The sequence below is a fragment of the Chiroxiphia lanceolata genome, chromosome 1, assembly GCF_009829145.1.
Source record: "Chiroxiphia lanceolata isolate bChiLan1 chromosome 1, bChiLan1.pri, whole genome shotgun sequence".
NCBI classification, from domain to species: domain Eukaryota; kingdom Metazoa; phylum Chordata; class Aves; order Passeriformes; family Pipridae; genus Chiroxiphia; species Chiroxiphia lanceolata.
This window is the reverse complement of record NC_045637.1, coordinates 117,539,009-117,562,287: the sequence shown is the minus strand read 5'-3', so window position 1 is coordinate 117,562,287 and position 23,279 is coordinate 117,539,009. Positions and strand designations below refer to the sequence as shown.

Genomic DNA, 23,279 nt, shown 5'->3' with positions numbered 1-23,279 from the left:
TCCCAAACAATTCATCATCACTTCCTAGTAAGAGTATTTTCAGAGGTAAAATTTAAAACTTTAAGCACATTTAGCAGAAAATAAAGAGCATTGCTCCAAACCCTTGTAATAATAATACTGAAAGTATATACAATATTATAATCAGGAAAGAAGAAATGCATCTTGCTATTATTGGCCAAAAGTATTTAGTCATCTTTGATAACACAGTACATTTATAATACCAAAACAGCAAAGCAAAGCTGAATTAGTAAAGAACAGTCAGAAAATACAGTGCACAGAAAGAGGAACGATTTGTACTCTGGGGAAAGGCTCACAGAATGGGGATAGAGAAGAGAAATAATTAAGAGAACAATGCTGGAAAGGAAAAGAGGATGGGAACAGAACAACAGAAGATGAAAAAAATTATTTATAGGATTTATGTTCATTGGTAACACTACATATTTTTTTCTGGATACATCTTAGCATAGTTTTCAAATTTGGGTTATTTTACAGAGGTTGGAAATACAGAACTAAAGGTCTCCTCAGCACATTTTCTTTCAATTTCCTTCGCTTTACCCTCTAAGTATGCTCTCGATAAAACTGAAATGAATTCTTTGATGTGCAGGAGAGAAAATGTCAGAAGGTCAAGAGGAAGCTTCATTGTAACTACTTAAAAGAATACCATGTTACTGTGTTTTATTTTACAACATAATATTTATTTAATACTAAGTTTCTCTTACAGAAATGGGCCACTCAGCATAATAACTGAAAGCATCTACTAATTAATGGGAAAACATGACATTGTGAGTTACTGTGTATTTACAAAACAACATAAAATTCTACAGAATCATGTGGAATCACAAATATTCTGAGTTGAAAGGGACCCACAAGGATCATCAAGTCCAAATGATAAGTGAATGGCCCATATAGGGATTGGCCCATACAACCTTGTTATTAGCACTGTGCTCTAACCATGACCATTTACATCCAAGATTCTGGACTACAAATTCTCTAAGGAACATGCTGAGGGTATTTGACAAAAATCCAGGATATGCTTCAAATCCTCACACCCCATTCAGCAGGTAAGTTCAACCACGTCCCATTATAAGACTGAAAATCTGATACAGTGTTCTCTTTAAAGCCAGAATAAATCCTTTACTGTGGATCCTTCCTGCCCTTCCCTCACCCCCAAATAATTGCTTTTTTTAATGCTCTCTTCACCAAGAAAAAATAGAGCTCAGCCTATGCTGAAACAGAAGCCAAATATGACTGGGCTTGAATCTTTTTTCTTTTTTTTTTTCCCAGCTCATCCAGAGTTCCTGTGGTAGAGCCCATTAGCAGTGCATGAAAGCAGATAGCTCAAAGCCCACACAGTAATTCCTGGATTTAAATACAGATTGGAAATGAATATCCCATGGATAAATGTCCGTGAAGAACACAGAAGAGAATAAGTGCTTGGGAGATTAAGAGATTTACTGTAACCTCTGTGAAAGTAGAGCATTTAAAGGGCAGGAATTCTTAATTTTTCAATCAGCAAATTTAGAAGGGCAGAGAATTATACATTATCTCAGCAACTAATTAAAACCCTCTGTATGCATGTGCACATGTTCATGCATACTTATTTTTATAAATCAGCAGATGTGTATTACTAACAGATTATGGGGCTATTCTGGTCAGCAAAATAATATAAATGTTAGATTTCTTAATTTGTTTAAATGGTCCTTTGGCTAGTTCATAGAATTATTTCAGTCGGAAAAGACCTTTCAGATCATCAAGTCCAGCAGTTCTCTGTAATGCTCAAGATCTCTTGCTGAACTGAGGGCAAATAATTCCTTCTTCTTACTAGAACAATACATCTACAGTGAAAGAAACTTCAAACACAACTTGATTTTATAACTCTCCTCTTTTTCTTCTTGCTTCATCATTTTTACTGTCTACTACCTGTGGGAAATCTTAACCTAGACATGTTGAGGAACTGCTATGAAAAACCTGCCAGATGTTATAATCATCTTCTTGCCCTATTCTTCCCTTTAAAGCAGGAAAATTGAAAGAACACAGAAGCTCAAGTGTCTAAACAACAAATAATTGTTTCACACCAAAGGTTAAATATAATAGTCACATGCCTGAAGATCTTATTGTCCAAATAAGATCACACCATGCACAGACAACAGCATATTCTGAATCCATCCACTGGGTGATTAGTCCTGGTCATGCTTTGCTGTTTCTGAAATTATGAACATTCAGGAGCAGTAACACACAAGCAAACTCTGAAGTGGACATGTGACTACAGAATGCTGCACACTCACCTATTTTGCTTGACTGCTATGCATCAGAAAGGTTATACAGATCTAGGACACTCAACATTCCCTATGACCAGAGTCACCAGCTTGCCTATCCTTCATCTGTCCCTGTCCTACATTGCTCCCTTTCAAACTGCAGCCAAGGGCGATATTCTCATAAATATCTTTGATACAGCAAATCCCTAAGGTTTCTAGCAGTGGGATTCATGTAAAAAAATAAACACAATCACATTCTTACACATCTGATCTCACCTCCCAAAGGCATTTAAAAAATCACAGATCAAGCCCCCAAGCATTTACTCTGAACAAACCCTTCCAGAATTTGGCAGTAGCTGCTTCAAACACTAATGAACCTATGGGTAAATTAAATATCCACCAGGGCTTTTTTCTAATTGCAAAACACCAAGGATGTTAGGATCTACTCTACCTGTGGGAATATTAGGTCTTGTATGTTAACAACTGCTGAACAATGAAAACTTGTTACTTTGATCTTCACAAACAAGAAAAGGTAAAAAAAAAAAAAAAAAGCTGTAAACTTCTGAGCAATTCTGTAAACATCATGAAAATACAGCTTCCAACACTTTCAGTATTCACTGGGGGACTTAGGAATGAAGCTGAAAGGCAGCTTCTGAGGGAATAATTTCTTTGCAATTTAATTTGATAGAAAGTAATGTCTGAATAGCAAGGTTCACCAATAAAGAAAAGCAAGGAGGAAAAATTACTACATAGCACAAAGTGAATTTAGACCAAAAAAAACCCCTAAAAACTTTAATTTTAATTTTTGATGCTATCAGTATTTCGTGCTATTCATAGTATTACTCTAGAGTCTTCACATTCCTCCTGCCTTACATAGCAATAAGGGTAACAGAACCCCCATCCTGAGGACTGCCAACATAGCAAATATAACCTTACCATATGGTATTAAATAATTCCACACACATCATGATCTAATTAAACTAGTGGTAGGAGAACAACTGATGATACTGCAACACAACAAATATGCTACGGGTCTTTTTTTACATTCTTAGGGATTTTTCGTCTAGAAGAGTACAAAGAATTAGGTATGTTTTATATTTCCAGGAGAAAATTTCCAAGACTCACCTAACATTCTATGCAAGGAAACCTGGATTCATCAGAGGGAATGTGTGATTCATTGCTTAGTACTTTAATGTTCAGATAATATGCTAACTAAATTGGGATAAATCCTTCTTGTGCTGAGCCAGGCAGAAAGGCTTTTTCGGCATTGTATCAGCTTGTTACTATTTATATGGGGTAAAAAATATAATGCAGAAGTGCCTTTTCTTGAAACATAGTTCTAGTTATTAAGAATTTTTTTTTTAAGTTGTGTTCATGGAAACATTATTTTTAAACTCTGGATTACAAGCAGCAGAAAATTAAAGTATCACATAAATTCAAAAAGTTGACAACTGTCACAGTTTAACTTCGAAGTCTTTAACCTGCTTAAAATCAAGCAGTTCTCAGATAAGCGTTTCATTTTAGTTTTCCTCAGATAAGGATTAGGAATTCTTTTCCTGTGGTTCCTTGAAGAAGAAGGAGGAAGAAATGAGAGGGTGGCAGGTCTGGGAAGAGTGTTGGTTTTGTGCATATTTCTTTCACTTTGTCAGCTTGCAATGAAAGAACATTTTAACTTCTGCTGGGTAATTTACACCAACTTGCCAGCGTCTGGCAGAAGGAGCCCACCATCTGAGTAGGAAATGTATGCACCAGGCATTCAAATGAATGTGACATATGAATTCTATGGAAAGTTATGCTAATTTCCTTAATGACTTCAAGATGGTCAGGAAGCAAAATACATCTTATGTTTTGTCAGGTTTGCAATTAATTCAACATGTAAGACAAACAGTTCCCTCCCCTATCCTGCAGTCATCCCCACAGTTGTTCAGTTACTCACTGTAATAATTTTCTATACTTCTTTTTACCTCTGCAAGTTAATCCTATCCTATAAAAATGAATTTTCATGTCTGATTTTCCCACCAAATCATGAAAAAGCACTGATCTAGCCCCATCCAAATCCTAGTATCCCCTCATTAGCCAGTCTCCTCATGCCACAGCATTGATCCCCTTTCATCCCTCATAAATGAAAGTTTGTTCAGAGGTTTGTGCCACTGTTCACAGGAGGTTGTGAAGGGCATTGTACTACCAGAGAGAGCACTTCTCGACAGGAACCAAGGCCTTCTAAAGTTTTCCATGAGATTAAACAGTATGAGTCTAACCTCACATATTGTTATGGCAAAATGGTCTAGTAGGAAGCTGCTGTTGGCCTGATTACTGCCCGCGGTATGGGTAATATGCCACCTTTTCCATAGGGCTTCTTTGGGTCACAGTGGGTGGTTTTCAACCTTACACAATGTCAAGAGAAAAGGAGCTTTAGGTACCTCATTTTGTACATAAAATAAACAACTGAGCACATTTCAAAATCCCGCTGTGCTCTGTGCATACATTTCTGTCAGCTTTGGTCTCAAGAATGTTGTAAAATGCTTTATTATCAAAAAGGATAGAAAGGATGAAGCAGATTTTGTTTATTTTTTCCCCTCCTTGCTTTTCTGAAGAAACCGTTCAATAAACTTGCCAGTTCTGCCATTTTGTGTGATGCTTCAGCCAGCATGTTTTAATGGCATAACATCTATAACAGGTGAACTGCAGAGCATAGAGAGTTCTGTCAGAACTCATTAACCAGAAATCCTTTGGATATCCACAAAGAGTAAGTCAGGGTGACAAGTCTCTTTCTCGGTTACTTTGGGGATAGGCTAAGCTTGAGTACTCAAGCTTTCTGTGATGACACTTCATAAAATAGTTAGTCAGCAAAGGAAGAAAGCACTATTATGATGATTATTCTCCAAAGAAATTAAAAAATAGTAGATACAGAAAGAAATACATGTTTTTAACAAAATATACCAGGGATATCCTAAGAGCACTGAATAGTAATCATACCACCCCATATTCCCAGTGGAAAAAAGAAATTCTTGCATATAGGTATGATGTTTCATTAACCCTATCAACAGCTAACATAATCCTAGAGATCTGTCAAACATAATAACACCTATTTGTGCCTAGTGTTGGTTTACATATGTGCAAGGCTTTCTTGAGTTTACTGATCAGAAAAATATAAAGATTTAAGAAAAGAAAAAAACCCCTTACATTACACAGTGAAAGAGCAGGTTCTCTGGACTATAAAATCTGCAACAGCCATGAATAAAACTGAATTAGAAGACATGCAATTCAGCTTTCTGGAGCCATTTGTTCACTTGAAATCATCATGAATATGACTTCTGATTTGACAAAATAAACACATACTGTTTGGAGAATTCCTTTAAATAATAAATTACTGCAGATCTTTAAGAAAAAAAACAAACAAGCAACCTTTACAATTTTCCAAGATTAAAAGCTAACTAACTGCTGAATACCATACAGGTCTCTGGGCTAATCAGCAGATGGTATGCAAGCTCACTCCCTACAAAGCACAGCACTGGAATTTTCTGCCAAACTAGCAAAGAGCTAACAAATTTCTATGCAGACTAAGAATAAACTGCTTTTCGTTTGCGAACATATAAGCGTGTAAGAATGTTTTATCAATTACTTCAACATGCAAGACAAATCGCTGTACTCAGAAGAACACACATTCAAATTTAACCTGACCCTCTAGTACTCCTAATAATGTGGTCAATGGATTTTGTAGGATGGGCTGTGTGCTGTATCAAAGGAATCACAAAAGAAGCATATTATTTCCCTTAGAACCGATTTACAGGCATACAACAGAGTAAACTAGCCTACACTACAAATTTTAGCCTGTAACAAAATATTTATGTATGTCGTTTATAACAAACATACAACCCCACAGAGATACAATTAAGAGAGTCAATCTGTTGAAATAAACTCTTCTGGTTTGCAAAAAAACAAAGAGTTGGTAAAATTAAAATATTTCTTTCCTGAATAGTACTGAAACTTCTGTGTCGTCTATAAGCTTATTTAATTGTTCTTTCTTCAGTTATAACATTGTTGATTTGTAAAATCTTTTAATTTGGAGTGTTCCTAAGACCAGAGAGGCTTGCCACTGTTCTTGAAAGAATTTATTTCACAGTAGTAAGTGTTTAAATTCCAATGCTGTGATTCTGAATAATACATATTTTTTAAAGCTTGGCAGTTCCAGGATCTTTTCTTTGACTTTCTCAAGCATATTTCATCTATTTGTGAAAAGGGTCACTGACGTCAAAACAGTTAGTGATAAAATCAAATACAATACAGTGAATTAGTATGGTAATGGTTTTTTCTTGAACATTTCGAGATTTTAAAACATGAGGAATACTCTGTTACTGATGCATGATACTTTTAATATTAGATTTTATTGACAATTCTAAGTAGAAAGATATGTTTCCCTCAACATGCCCACATTAGTTTTTAATTAATCGTAATTTAATTTAATGATGAGATCTGATCAGTGAGAGAATAAAACACCACACAGAACCAAAAAAAAATCACAAACATGTTCAATATCAATTACCGGATAATTTTTTTTAGGAGCTGTTTTATCACTCCAGTGTTTACATGACAGAGTCTATTTTTTAAATCTTCAGTGGTTTACATTAAAAGGTAATTTATTTAAAAAAAAAAAAGTTTGAATGGTTATTAATATTGGTCAGCCATGACAACAAAGTCTGGCTTAATACATCATTGAATGACATGGTATCTGTTCTTTACTGCATCTGGCAGCATCTGTTCTTCCCTCTGTCACCACTAATGACAGAAATAAAGGTCTAACAACAATCCATGTATACTAGTAGCTTTGTTCCTAGACTCCCTCTTTTAGAGGACAGGAATTTTATTTTCATAATCTTTAACTAGCTAGACTGTAACATGGATCAACAGCAGTTCTGACTATATGCTACAGGCAATTTGCTGAAAAAAATAAAGATACTAAAAAAGGCTTCAACACTTTGTTTTACATCTCAGAGCCTTTCAAAGAATATAGATTTTCCTGTATTTGCTTTGCTTCTGTCAAATAACATCAGCAATCTGACATTCAAAGTGAAATTTTCTTGGTGATTTTTTCTTTTGAAACACACAGCTATGAAGAAAAAACCACGCCTTTGGCTGTATTTAACTTGCTCTTGGCTGATGTAAATTAAGCAAGTAGGCCACCGAATCTTTAAAACTGAAGTTTTCCCAGCGCATTTTCTAAAGAACCTTAGAATAATTCAGGTGGAAAGGTATTTCTGGTATTTACTTTACTCACCCTCTTACTAAAAGCAGAACTTCAAGGCTAGATAAGGTTAAGTTCACCAGTTCTGAATAATGTTTGACAAAATTACTAACCAGTTGCACTCAAAATACCAAAGTGAGTACTTCTTACATTTCTGGTTTTACTTTCACTGTACTTCACTATAAATGAAATTGCTTAAAGCTCACAAAAGGTTTGATGACAAAATTATTCTTCATTAACTTTCTTTTTCCATTATAACATTGTAGAACTCGCCAGAGGAAGACTACATCTTGGTTTTGGTTTTAGTTTAATAGTTATTATGCTGCTATAGCCTGTAAAAAGAAACATTGAATATTGTTTTTATAGTCAAAAAGCCACCATATTCCATGTAAGAAATTATACCATCCCCACTAGGGAGACTTATATTTAAAGACATATTACCCTAACATAAAGTTTCTGGAGAAATATTTTAAAAATATGGATTTTGATTACAGAACAAAGTATTAGTTTAGGAAGGGAGCTGCTTTGCTCACAAGTATCTTTCCAGCTCTCTAATTTCATATTTATGGAAAAATTGGGGGGAGATCTTGATTATGCCTATATATCTGCTGTCTGATAACGCAGACAATGCTGTCTGCATGGGGAATCCAGCCAGGCTGACCTATAAGCATTAATGAGAGAAACAAAGGAAAGACATCATACAGACTAACTCGTTCCCACTGGAGTAGAATTGTAGATTAGGACTGGGGCTACCTCGATGACTTATACTGAACTAGCATAAGTGTGTGCTATCATTAATTAATTTCCTCAATAGAGCAAGGAACTTGCTTTCTTCTCTTGAAATCAACAGCAGTTCTTAATTAATTTAATTGGAGATAGTCTTAAAACTCTGATCTTGAGCTATATTTCCTCTGCTGAGAAGCATGTCAGAGGATAAAAAATTGACTGAAGATTTCAGTCAGAAAGACAGTGTATTTTGAATCTGAGGAATAAAAAGTCATAAATAAGAAAAAGTCAGCATTAGTAGAATTTGTCTCACATTGGATATTTATTTTTTTTTATCTTCTACTCAGATATCATTCAAAAATTCTGCTTCGATTCTGTGGTATCTTAAAAAATAAAAAAAAAATAATGCTACATGAGAGATACAAAATTATCATTTTACAGCCTCATTGAGGACTGTAGACCTATATTTGAAGTAAGAAAACAACTCAATATGGGAAAAGCTAGCTCATAGGAAATTAATACCAGGAAATGTTGATAAACTTAGTGCGTCGTCATGACTCATAGAAGATTTGCTGCCTACCAGATGCCAGTGTAGGAAAAAAAACCTCATCATATTAAAAGAAGACAAGTTACTGAGAAGGTCTGGAAGGAAGCCATGGTCATCATAATCTATATTGGATCTAGTGATATAAGCAGAACTAAATAGAGAGCCTGCAAAACAGGTTTCAGCAGTTTATTAGCTGTACAGATGAGATCAAATGCCAGTGTTCTGAGAAATGAGACTGGTGCCACACTCAGGGAGAAGCAAAGAATGGCAGACCAATATCTCACACAGTTCAGAAACAACGCAGACGGACACAGATTGCTTCCAGAGCAAATGAACCTTATCCAGATAATTTAACAATGATTATCAATATTGCTGCTACAGATAAAACACGAAGACATCACTTTCCTAAAACATTATTAACTTTTAAATGGAGTGACAAACCAGTTGAGATAAATAGGGTGTATGGTAGGTTCTACCCTAAAAAAAAAAAGGGGGGGGAAAGAAAAAAAAGTTATTTTAAAGAGGTTACGTTAATGCTAAGCAGAAGTGCAAAGAGAAAGATGACCGTTTTCCTGCTTTTTGCAAGTATATTTTAAGCATGGATTTGAGGACTAAAAGGGCAGTTATTTTTCAACATGGAAGAAAATGTTGCACACCTAAAAGCAACATAAAGTCCTAAACACGAGGTCATAAATGCCTAAAAAGGACAAGCCAACTGTGACAGAACAATGTTTGGAACATGCAGAGTAAGAACTCTGAGTATGGAAGATTAAATGTAGAAAGAGGTACACAGTGAAAGATTTTCACCCTCTAATCTGCATATATAACAGCAGCCTTTGTGTGCTGTTGAAGACACCTTTAAGTACCTCATCCTCACTGTCTTCACACAGCTCTCAGAAACCCCATCCAAGTTTGCTAAAAGGCAGCAAACTTGTTTCAGCTGTCTGACACTGCTGAATTTCTCGCGGACAAACATCCATGTCCTTTGGATGAAGACAAGTTATTAAGCATCTTGCTTCAAGGTGGTACCAAAAGGAGGGTACTCTATACAGCTGGGGGTATTAAAAGAGAACGTGTGCAGTCTTATATTCAGGCAGGAAACTGAATTCTTCGTAACTTTTTCAACCTGCAGTTAGAGATTTCTTTAGACCCTGAGCAGATGTTCTTGATGGTTGAGACTTCATACAGCTTAAACAATTTGATTCATAATAAGCTGCCACAGCATGTTTTATTCAGTTGTCACCTGAGATGGTAGAAAAGAAAGGAGACCAAAACCATACCTCAATAAAAGATATAAGCACATTCTTAAGCACATCTGATGAACAATAAAGAACTTTAAAAATACGATAAGCATATTTAGACATAAATTTCTACTTATGTCCCAGCCTCAGAAGAATTATCCATAATTAGTAATCACAGTTCTCAAGCTCCTATAATTTTTTTTAATTCTGTCAGGCTATTCAGTGGACCAATTATCAGGTACAATACACAAAAAGTTTTTTAACTGCTATGGATTTCTCCCCCCAAATCCAAAAGAATGTTTTTGAAATTGTTAAAATATATTTTACCAATGTGACTGCATGGTATTATTGAAGTTTCTTCAGGTGCACTCAATAAACTTTCTCCATAGCCTTCCCACAACTTGTTACAACACCAAGTTTTACCTGTGACTGGTCTGTATGAAAATTTAGTAATGTCCATTTGTGTTTATTTGCAATAGTAGACAGCTAACTACAGCAAGTCCACACAGATATTTGCACACATGTAAAGAGTTTGTCCACATTTACCATCCATTCATCCTTTTGGTATACTCACAAAGCTAAGTGGATCCTACTGTGCTTATTAGAGGAAATATGAACACCATGCATGGGGCTGGTGTGAGCTGGTTCTTTCTTGAGCTTCTTCATTCACCCTGTGATAAAACTTTGTGCTGAACTATGATGTCATATATGGTGATATAACCTTTCTGAATATAATAAAAAAAAATTCTGCAAATACAAGTGGTGCTTTAACAGCATACCTTACTTGCAAAAGTGCTCTTGAAAGTAGAACTTGTTAATAGTTCACTAATTGGCATAGGAACATGACGAAAACAGACAAGTACTTAGGAATAAGGAGGAAGATTTACATCTGGAAGCAGTAGAAGTGATGACACACTGCCCTCAGCCACTCCTACTTGTTCAAAGATCTCCAGCTTTGACATTTGGGAGGTATCACAGTTTACCCAGAAGGAACATGCTGTGTTGCTTTACAAGATACAGGCACCTATGACCCACAAATCAGAAGCTTAAATATGCAGAGCATAATGCGTATTGGTTTTATTGTTAATGGGCCAAGAGGCTCTGCATCAGAACATGACAAAAAAAAAGAAAGTTGCAAGAGATGTGACATCCAGAGACATTTCAAGTTGATCTGACAGTTCGTACTTGCCAGGAAATTAATGGAAAATCCTCTCTTCTGAAGGAAAATATACTTTGTCTGAAGATTTCCTCCATTCCTCAGTGCCCCATCCAATCCTCTTCCTCTGAAAGGAGGGCTAACACAATGAAAAGAGTAGGTGACACCATTTCCCTGAAAGTCATAACTTGGTAGTCTACCACTTAAGAGCGTGACTGCCCCGAAGCCAACATGACAGCAGAGGTGTAAACTGTAGCAGCAGCACAGAGCCAAAAAAGAACCAACAACAAAAAAGCGCAAGGAAGGAGACTCTGCAAGTGGTTTAGGTAAATCGTCTGGATTTCCTACCTGCAGATCAACAAAAACTCAGGATTTAATATAAAAGAAAAGTTGTAAAAGATTAAATATTTTCTCTAATCAATGTGCAAAAAATTTACTGCCTAGATATCATTGAAATTGCCATCTCAAGAGGTGTTGTGGGTAATTACATTCAACCACTGTATGAAGCTGAAAAAAGAATAAAATGAGGGAAATAAACTTTGCTAATATTGTAGTGAACATTTCAGCATAACCATAACAATCAAATTGTCATTCATTCTTAATTAATATCTTGTGCTAAATTAAGAGATTTGCTTTTTGCAATTAACAAGGGAAAAAAAATTCTGATACTTTTTGCTTCTTTCTTCCATGCAATCGATGTCCCTGTTCATAGTACAAAAAAATTTTACTTCAATGAAATTTCACTGAAAAAGGAGTTATAGGTAAATTTACTAAACTGGATAGTCTTTTGTCTAGGTTATGAATTCAGAGAGCTAGATAAAGAAACTACTACCAAATGCCTCACTGGCTCCTGTGTTTCAAAAGATTAACCGTTCAGAAATCAATTTTTAAAGTGAAAGGAGTCAAATGAACTTGGTGACATTGCTCGTCTCCTTCATTATTTTCCCACTTGTTATCTAATGTATTGTAGAAAATACTGCAGAGGAAAGCAATTTTATGTTTTGTCCTAATCGTGCCTTGTTCAATCATGACAATTCAGCAATCTGCACAAAAGGAAGTAGAGGAGAAATTCTGGTTTATACAAAATTTTAGAAATATCAGCTTTGTCACTGGTACTGTGACACATTTGCATCCACAGTTATTTTTCCATTCTGCCAGTAGAGGAATGAGTTTTGCTCCTACTGGTCAGAATAAATGACTTTCCACAAGAGATCATCTCTTTCCACAGTGTTCAGGCTGGTTATACAAAAAGTGGTGCAATGTCAGCAGACCAGATAGAAACTGCATTTTGTCCAGTGTTAATCTCAAAACATACTCAAAATCTCCACTGACTTCCTTGTCACTTTGCCACTGTATGCATGAGAGCAGAAAGGAAAAAAAATCATCAGTGAGAAGAATATACTGTAGGGTGTAATCAGGGAAGCGTGAGAAGTCGTTTTAAGTGACATAAATGGCAATTATTAGGAGGAAAGACCACGGAAAATTGTGCTACTCCCAAGTACATACAGTCCAGTAACAGAAGTGCTGATGTCTCACTGTGTCTTATTAAGTCATCACAAATCACTGTACCGAGTAACGACACAAGAAACACTGGGTTCACCTCACTTTTTTGACTGCAGTGTGCTGTTCTGAGGCTGCTCTGCCCCAGGAAAGAAACCATGTGAGTATTGTACAGTAAAGCTGCCAAGCAGACAGAGAATCAACTAGCTGAACTTTTTAGAGTACATCTGGTGAGTTATTCAAATTCAGTCCAGATACTAACAGAGCAGCAAAGAAACACTGCATTTAAACCCACAATGCACATTATTTATTAATTATATATTTGCAGACGTTAATAGGCTTTGTGTGTATGCAACTTACCCTCTGAAATTAGGCAGAGATATTCAGGTATAGCAAATGCTCTGTTATTCACGTCCAGCAGATAAAAGCTACTTCACACAGTTGGAAGATGATGATTCCAGCATAACAGCTCTAATTACAAAGTCCAAAGCTAATACAGCTGAGCCCTACCTCTCTTCAGTAGTCCATTGCAAATTATTTTGGAACACGACTTGGGTTTTTGTTTCATATGAATCAATCCTACATTTCTATTACCCCCTTGTGATACAGAATACACAAGCTGTCCTGCTTTGTGGGAGATGAAACAAAGTGAGAAGTCACAACTTCAAAATTTTCCCAGCCTTTCCACATATGTTAGTTCTGAGGGAGCACTCAACATTGCAAAGGCATATGCAACTCAGAGTACAGTCTGTGAAACACTGTATTTGGAAATGAAGTTTTCTTGTACATAGTGCAAACACCTTACTCATATGCCATGAGATATAACGAATAACTATGATGACAAAACATTAGAAGATAACCCCACAAAGCAGAACATTTACATAGGTATAATTTACAGCAGAATTTAGTCGCAGGAATTATTATGTCATTAACCTAGACATTGAGCATAACATCTGTCTTCTGTGGCAATCAGACTTCTACACAAGAAATACAATTCTCGTAAAGTATCCTACTGACATATATTTAATAAACAGTACTGTGTTTAACAGTTACATCAATGACCTTCAAAAAGCACCATTTGCATGCACATGATAAACTGAAAGAGTCAAGTCATAATTTATTTAGTCATGGTCATATGTTATGTTACTAGAGCTTACTGGGGTCTCATCAACAAAACAATCATTTGTCTGAAAAACATTACCCATATTTCAAATATAGAAGTTATGACAAAACCTATTATTGTGGAAGGACTTCCAGGTTCTCATTTTCACTTGACTTAGGAAAGGGATCTCAAACAGGGTCTCAGTTCAAAGTGCAGGGAGGATGGTTACTCAAACATTCAGTTCTAATTCAGTTCTAACTTCTAGCAAGAAATATTTAATATTGGTCTCTCTTTCCTTTATAATATTCAGTTTAAAAGATCTAAACTTGGTCACATGGGAAAAATCACTTCCTTATGCTCTACCCTACATTATTCGCTCAGTGGAGAGCTACTTTTGATGGTACTCAAAGATCTACCAGATTTGAAAATCCTCGAGTTTCAGATAATCCCCCAAAATAGCTGCACTTTGAAAGAAAGAACAAGATAGTCAATCACCTATTTTCTGACTGCAAATGGGTGCAGCTACACATGACACAGGGATATTTTTAAGGAGGAAATAAGAAATATGCTGCTATACTGCTAGTTTGAGCCTCTCCAGAATATAAATGCTGAAGCATAATTGAAGCTCTTTGATACTAATTTCAGCATTGCTTAATTACTAATGCTTTCATTATCATGGATTAAAGTGGAAAAATGAACTGCAGAAAAACACTTTCTATCATTAGCGAACTTGTTGTGCTAATAATAACGATAACACAATTTCTCCTTAACCAAAGATAGCAATGACATTAGACTGTGTTTATTTGATTTTATAAAGAATGCATTTTAGGATAACCATATTGTACCTTTAATCAATTAGGAAATCAATCTTTCTTTATGCATTTCCACAGCTCCTACTAACGGTAGTAGTACTTTTCCTAAACCTGAATACCAAACAGTGCCGAAACCTGTAGTCCTGCCACTTAAAGACAAAATTAATTATGTTATTCAATGTTATGGGGACGTTGTTTGTTTGATTGTTTTATTTTTATGGAAATGAGCAACATCTCAAAAACAGAAAAGCACTCACATCCAACATACTTTGGCAACATATCAATGTTATTCCCCACTCTTAAACCCAGGACAAAGCACAGATTATAATAATAATAATATGAAGTTCTATCTAAGGATTATTGTTTTGCATATCCTTCTGCAGGTGGGGCAGGAAGCAACTCATGGCACAAAGTATTGAGCAACATGTGTGATCTGGAGAAAGTAAGTCTGAAAGTCCTAAGTACCTGATATTAAGACAATCATTTCTCTGACAGAAACAGATAGAACAATGCAGTACAGCTCTACACAAAGTTGGTACAGCAAAGTTGAGTACTACCTGTTATGAAACTAAGAAAATTACAACACAGTAATCTGTATTTTCTTGTCAGGGACCATAATTTGCTTTTACTATCTAATCTGCTTTAATACACAAAACCACAAATGTGTTTTTCTTTGAGGTGCACAATTCATTCTGATGATAGGAAAATTATGTCACCTACTGCAAAATGCTCAAAGCTGCCAATGAAGTCAATTACAATCAAAATAACCTTTGTTCCATCTCTGTTTCACTTCAGTCAAGCTAAAGTGAAATGAATTTGGGAATGTATTTGTTCTGTGTAATGTATTTGTTTCAATTTATTTCAGAGCCACCTTATATTCATTAAAAGCAAACACACCCCTAACAAGTATAACCTTTCTAGTAGACTGAAATATGCAATATCACTGATTATGCTGAAAATCATCAAAATGCAAATGAAATGAGAAAGAATATGAATAAACATCATCATGTAAACAAAATATAAAACGAAAACCCTTGTAAGAACACAGATAGCACACATTTAGCTATTTGCCAGATGCTCATGCTAAGGATGACCTCAAGCACTCTGAAGTCACCAAAAGCCTTTGCCTTAACTTCAAAGAATTTGTTATCTGAATAAAAAACATTTAAACTCATATGTATTGATGTTAGTGCACATTGCTGCAATTCTCAGATTAAAACATGGCAAAGGCATATATATTATAATGCTTACCATTATCACTTTTGAGATTTCCGTTGCTTAGCTGTTTTAACCTCTTCTGATGGGATTTGCCATTGTAGTGGATTTGTGCCTGAGCAGCAGAGTTCAGCTGAATGTTACAAACACTACACAAAGTGAAATTGGTGTGTTTCTTTTCTCTCTCCTTCTTTTCTTCGGTGCCCTCAGGTGCTAAATCTTTCTCACCTTCCCTGTCTGGGATAGATGAGAAATCTGAATTGTATGACTGGTTATCAACTGGTAAATCGGGGCTCCATGGCTTCTTCATATTTTCTGGGATGGGAAAAAACATAAGAAAGAAAATTGATGAGTAATATAAAATAATACACACAAGATAGCTATATCTGCAAACCACTAAAAGGCAGAAAATATTTTTTTGCATTTTATATTTCAACACTATATTTCCACTCACATATTTTGCTTTCTGTACATGTTTTTTAGTTCTGCTATGTAACTTGAGTAACTTCACAGCCACGTGCCCAAAGCTGAGCCCATCAGGCATGGGTGTGGCCCCTCTGTGATAAATTATTTAAGAAAGGCTAAAAACACGGTGCAGCAGCTGAAAAAATGTGACAGAAACAGTCCTGCAACCAGTGGAAAAAAAAGGGGGAGGAGGTACAATTAACAGAAGAAAAAATACCCTCCCTTATATATTAGTTCAGTAAGCTTAAATGACCTCACCCTTGAGTTTACTATTTAGCAACCCCAGTCACCTTCTCTCCACTTCCTATGAATGCTTTCAAGCACAAATCTAATAATTTCATAATTTTTCTCATTTAAAGTAGTTCAAAGACAAATAAACACGTTCTATTAGTTTCTTATCTTAGCCACACAGGGTTATAATTGAAGGATAGTTAACTTAGATTCAGCTAATACCACACAGTAACGACTACAGAAATGAGAAGATAATCCCATCTGCAGAACTTCAAGTGAAACCAATGTAAACAAGAGCTTCTGTGATTAAAAGTGAGCAGAAATGGCAGAGGAGAAGGAATGCTCTGCACACTGCAAACCTAATTTACTATTCAAAGAGTGCAAAATGTTATACCAACTTAGCATTTTGATGAGACCTTTCTATACCATATAAACGTTTAAAGTGCTTGTTCTCCTAGACTTAGTGAATAAATGAAGGTCTAGACAAAGAATCTAATCTATACTTCAAGTGAAAAAATTACTGCAGCCTTAAATAGGATGATACTATTTGGTGTCTGACAAATCAGTCAACCTAGAAACAAAAAAGATTATTAAAGCAACACAAGAAAATGGGCTACAGATGTCTTTAATGCCAGACCCAGACAAGGTTCAGTATAAAAAACCAAGTCTAAACAAACCTTCAGATTTGGGTCTGATAACACCAAAATACTGCAAATGATTCTTCAGATAGCTTCAAATGATTTAAATTTCATCAACTAAACTTTTTACCAGACCTTCCAAGGATTTAAAGATACTTATTGCTTTCTGATCAAATCATAAAGACAACTTTATCTAAAGATTCAAATATAAAATCCTTCAATGCTCAAATCAGTTTCAATTTCAGTTTTCTGATTTGTTTGCTATCTAATTAACATTGTGCTCTTTTATGCTAATAAAGCCCATTTCATTTAAGAAAGTACAGACACAGGTCTGAGAGGAGCTCTGCATTTGCTGTAGATTAAAACTCACTCCACTAGTTCTGTCAGTATTATTTCAGCTTTTGTGTGTAGTCAACTCTTATCTAGGATTGTAGCTGTTGAAAACAAGCAGTGAGAAAGTAGGCTAAATAATTCTTTCCAAAGCAAAATTAAAGAGGAAAAGAAAATCAGCATAAAAGTAGTTATTTATTAAAAGCAAGGTTATTATACCAACAGTGATGACAAGAACTTTTACAGACAAATCAAAACTGTCCCCTATGAGACTCTGGAAGCTTAGCAGAAAACCTGAGCTTTTTCAATAGCAGATCTATAACATATTTTTCCTAATGGAAGGAGGAGGTTTCTCCTGAGGAAGTATCATCAGTCTACCAACCTCTCAGCCTTCTGGAGTTTGCTGGGGATACTGTTCACGCCAAAGATTCATCTGTCTAAAATATTTTTAAATTAATAAATTCAGTCTTTAATCAAAGCAGTACAAGAATTAAAATGCTAACACAATAGCACTAGTTTTACTGAATTGTTCTAGATGACAGTAACTTTTCAGTAATCCCAGTTTATATACATGCTGTACATTAATATATATATAATCTTTTGCATTGAAAGCATTCCCCACTAGAGAGCAGTATGAATTAAAAATTACAATATATCTCTAGACCTATAGTGCTAACCATATAGACATGAGATTACTGCAATAAAACAGATTTTCCAACCAAGACATAAAACTTTGTAAGCAAATATAATCTAGTAAAGTAAACACTGTACACTATCTGCACATATGTCTAATTCCTTTTGAAACGTTTACACAGATAGGCTGGGAGCTTAATAAAGTGAATTAGCATGTTATTACATCCCTCTAACATTCCAGTCAACACAGCCTAATCCATGAGAATCTTATTTTTGGCATATAGCATCTGTCTTGCATTCTAATCTCATTCCAGAAAACAAATTACAAAATGCGCACTTGACAAAGGCACAATAAAATGATAACAGAAATTCTACTGTGGAAAAAAGTGATTTGAGCAGCTACCACGTGCTTTCACTAGAAAGCTGTGATGGCATTAAAGCTGCAAAACTGAGTCTAGGTAACAATTAGGAAAACAGAAGTTTCGGAAATACATTTTATACTACAGTCCATTTCCTTTACAGGTATACAGTGATTTCTGAATATATGATGGAACTGCTAAAGGACTAAGGTGAAATATTACACACCTGTGCAAATCACTTGCTGTAAATTAAGCATTACACAGCAGTAATCAGTATCTTGATTGGACAAAAATTGATTGGATTGAGAAAAAAAATTCCAAACATGAAGACAAAAAAAATTTGTAAAAACAGAAATAGTTTAGGAATAAAACATCCTGAGTAATTTTTACAATATTTCTTAATGGACAAGTAAATAAAGATATCAAGGGATAAAGAAGGGGGAGATATCTGAGTATAATTTGTTGACATACTTTTAAAATACAATTTACCACTCCAACTATTATTTTTAAAGAAATGTGGAAAAAAATAAATCATAATCATAAAATCTTCTAAAGATCCACCACTGTTTAAACCAACATGGATGCAGTCTACCTCACGAGAGCAGCAGGTGTTCAGCTCATGCATGTATCATTGCATACTTCTGTTTTCTGGAATGAAATGTTTAGGCAGCAATTTTGATTGATGAAGGCAAGGAAAAAAATGCTTAGTTTATCCCACTGGAAAATTGCACTGAATATGTTTAAAAGAAAACATTATAATCTTCATTTGAAAAGCAATTTTTAATTGCTGTCAGTGTCTTATTGGTTTGATCCTATGTGAAAATAGATAGGCTTTAAATGAAAACCCTCTTTCCCTGCCATTGTATTATAGAGTTCATCTTGACTGTACTGGCTACGTATCTTTTAAAATCATGAGTTTTGCAGATGACCTTCCCCCCCCCTAAAAGAAAGACAGCTTCTCAATTTTAGGAGCCCTAATGAAGCCTGCAGTGAACTAGAAATGCGACCAAGATCTCAAAATTTCAAGCCAATTTAAATAGCACTCTGGATAAATGCCTACATTTATTTTCCCTGGGACTCTGAACTCAATTTTGGCTCAGTGTTGCTTACCAGTAAAATGAACTTTGCACGACATTATAGCTCTGTGAAGTAGAAAACTGTCCCATGTGGAAAACTAACACAGCTACAATTTGTGGTGTTTGCTGGCTTAGATAACAAAGCTACTGCCTGGAGATCTCTCTTCTTAAATGTGCTTGAATGTAAGGGATTAGAAATCACATCCTTCCCATGAAACAATCCTTACCTTTTTAGCTGCAAACCAATGGCATGCTTTCTATTCAAGAGTATTGAAAGGAAAATTTGCTCATTTGTATTACAACTAATTGTTCTGTTACCAAACTGTCTTACCATCATAGAACTATACCAGTCACCGTGACTTTGACTCTGTGTACATAATACTCAAATGTGTTGGGTACATTCAAGACGCCAACAGAGGATATGAATCCCAGACTAAGAGACCACAATGTACTTAAGTCAGCTGCATTGAATGCAGACCTCTTGTCATGGATAAATGAACAGTTCAGCCTAGAGAAGAGAAGGCTTCAGGAGAACCTTGGAGAAACCTTCCAGTACCTGAAGGGGGGCTTACAAGGAGGCTCGAGAGGGACTTTTCACAAGAGCCTGTAGTGACAGGAAAAGGGGGAATGGCCTTAAACTGAAGTAGCATATTCTTAAATTAGATATTGGGGAAGATTTCCTTATAATAAGTGTGGTGACGCAGTGGAACAGGTTGCCCAGAAAGACTGTGGACTCCCTATCCCTGGAGACGTTCAAGGCCAGGCTGGTTGGGGCTTTGCTTAACTTGGTCTAATGAAAAGTTTCCTGCCTATGGCAGGAGGGTTGCAACTAGGTGATCTTTAGGATTCCTTCCAACCCAAATCTTCCTATGATTCTGCAGATCTTAAAGAATATCTCCTTGTCTACTTCCCAACAGGCTGCTACAACAAATACATTCCTGTACAAGATGAAGGATAGAAAATATGGACAGGGTATTAAGGACAAAAGTTCACTAATTACAATATTCAGGAATTTTTAATATTTCTTTTCAAAACTGTGAAAAACATTTAAGCAGCAATCACCAAAGATGCAGATGTTTGCATTTCAGCTACTCATCCCTAGACTCTGCAATTACTGCAGAGTCACCAAGAAGGCCTATGGAGAGTCATCTCACTACGAAACAGACTAAATCATAAACTCTAGTGTTTTGTCTCAGAAACAAGTATTCCTCTTCCTTTGCAGATGTCTGTGCTGTAGATGTAAAGTTAGACAGGATGAAACTTGCTCTGCCTGTCATAATAGCTCTCCAAACGTTAAAAGGACTGAATTTTGCAGGTAATAATGATAATACTCAGTTTTGAGATATCAACTGCTAACAACAGATATCAGCTGCTTTGAAGAAACTTTAGTCAATGCAATGTTTAAAAAGAAAAAGAAAAAAAAGAGAAAAAGAGAGAAAGATTGATCACTTATCAACAGCCTCTCTCAAATCATCACCTTGTCAGTTTTCACATATTAGGGGAATGTTACTGGCATGCTACACAAAAAAAACACCTCTGGTAATAACTGGACTCTTCATGTCTTTTCGAACGTCATAAATTTGGAGCTCTGTCTTTCAGGTGATAGGACATCACCAGCTGATGAAAGCCATGGTAGCAGGGTCATCTTTGCATCAGCATTTAAGAATCTCTTTCACACTGTGAGCCAACCTTTGTGACAGGAGCCTTCCGAAAACTGGTATCTCTATGCTAAGGTCTTCCTATTTACCCATTATGCTACTTGAAAGTCAGTGCTGCATTGGGTACTTGTGATGCCTTTACCAAAAAGACAGTGATGGCTAACTTGCCTTTGCAACCTTTAATTGACCTCACTGGATAAAATGTTGGGTCTAGAAATTTGTTCCTGGGAGAGGTTTAAAATGATCATATTGCCATCTATTTCATATATGGAGGGGGAGGGGAGCAGGGCAGCCTGGGGGAAGGATCACCAATACAAAAATAAAGTAGCTTTTGCTGCTTCAACCCCCATTATCACTGGATGATGTGATCCCAACTCTGTAGGTTCTGTTTTTGATCACGGTTGCACCTGCTCCTGTTTTTGAGCCCAGAGCAATTTAGGTCATGAATGGTCTATTTTGCACATCACTGCTGTGGCAGTTACAAACATACAACGAGAAGGACTAACAACAGCAAAGCCTTGAAAGGTCACTCACGGTGAAAGCACTGCATCTCTGAAACACAGCTCCCTCCCAAATGACCCGAGTAACCTTCAGGATACGCTGCAGGACTCATCTCTTTTCTCTGGATGGATGAACGAACATCATTTCAGTGGAAGAGCTACTGTGGAATGGGAATCTACTGGGATCTGAAATGCTTTTTAGAAAACAATTGATTTTTCAGCACCTCCTTTATTCTGAGCCTTTTAGATTAAATTTAAATACAAAATGGTATATAATAAAATTTGATGTGAAAATCTGGAGAATATATGCATTAGGTAATTTTACACTGTTGGGAGGCTTTTCTACTACGAGTGTTAGGACTGTAAGAAAAATCACTTGCTTCTAAAAAGCAAGGAAGAGTTTGTCGGGTCATACACCCAAGAGTTAAATTACTAGTCAGTGATAAAACTGTAGATAAAAGTCAGTATTTTTTCTTGCTGTCTGCCTCATACAGTGCAGATGACATCACATTTGAAGCAACTATTTACCAAATTTTCTCTATAAAAATTCCACACAATATACAGTAGAAGAGGTATCTTAGGAGGAAAAAAAAAAGATAAGTCAGGGAGCAAAACATCTTATTTTCTTGTTTATTGTTTCTCCATATGCTTCCAGCTCCTCCTAGTCTGATGGCTGCTGCTAGCTGTTATACCACTTCAATCATCCACGTGAGTAATAAGAAAATCATAATCATCATCATCTCAGGTGATTTTTGTGAAGTTTAAGAGGAAAATAATCTCTTAAACAAAAAGTGCATCAAGTGAAAGAAATAAAGTCAGGTTTTCCTCACGTGTTGGAATGAGGTAAAATGAGATTGAGTCTATGTCCTGAGACTCTTCCTAAGAAATACATCTCTGCAAACTGAATTCCATAAGAATAGATATTTATCCATTTGAAATAGGCTCATTTTATATTTGTATATCTTGAGCAATAGCACAGAAAATAAAAGCCTGGGCTTTTGTTTTGCTCCGCTGAGAGAGCACTTAAATCTTTCGGGAAAGGCTGCATTTCAATACTGCAGCAAATGAGCAAACCCTGGCATATATCCCATCACAGCCACATGCACCACGAGATCCTAAAAGAACTTATAGATGGACTAAACAGAAAAAGTTCATAATTTCTTGGTTCAGCAGTTCCCTTGTGCCAGAAGCAACCAACAGACATCTCATAGTCTCAGAATATACTGCAGTCAGTTTTTTGAGTTCTATAAAAAGAAGTAAGCACTAATCAACACCATATGTTATTCAATTAGCTAGTAATACATATCTATTTCTCAAGCCTGTGCTAACATAATGGAGCACTTTGGGTGGTTTGGAACTATTTAAAGGACAAGTAATTAATTTGCAAACATTAGCTTCTAAAATCTGAGAAGCACTACTGTGATGACTTAAAAGCCATGAAAACTCCCTCATTACTTTGTATTCAATCTGTTTTCAGAAATGGTCCTTATGAAAACAAAGATTTTTGCATAAAATAGGGCCAAATAAATACACGAGTTCAGCTGCGTGTCTGGTACCCAGGTCCCAAGGGATGCTCTTCCCATGCAGGTAAGG

General features: G+C 35.9%; 1 protein-coding gene across 1 annotated transcript in view; it reads right to left on the bottom strand.

Moving 5' to 3' along the window:
• The window catches only part of ZNF385D (zinc finger protein 385D), a 411,627-nt gene that overhangs the window by 311,694 nt on the left and 76,654 nt on the right, over positions 1–23,279 (bottom strand). The window contains exon 2 of the mRNA XM_032691549.1: positions 15,833–16,111. Coding sequence (XP_032547440.1) covers positions 15,833–16,111 — 279 coding nt within the window. The remainder of the gene's footprint in view (positions 1–15,832; positions 16,112–23,279) is intronic.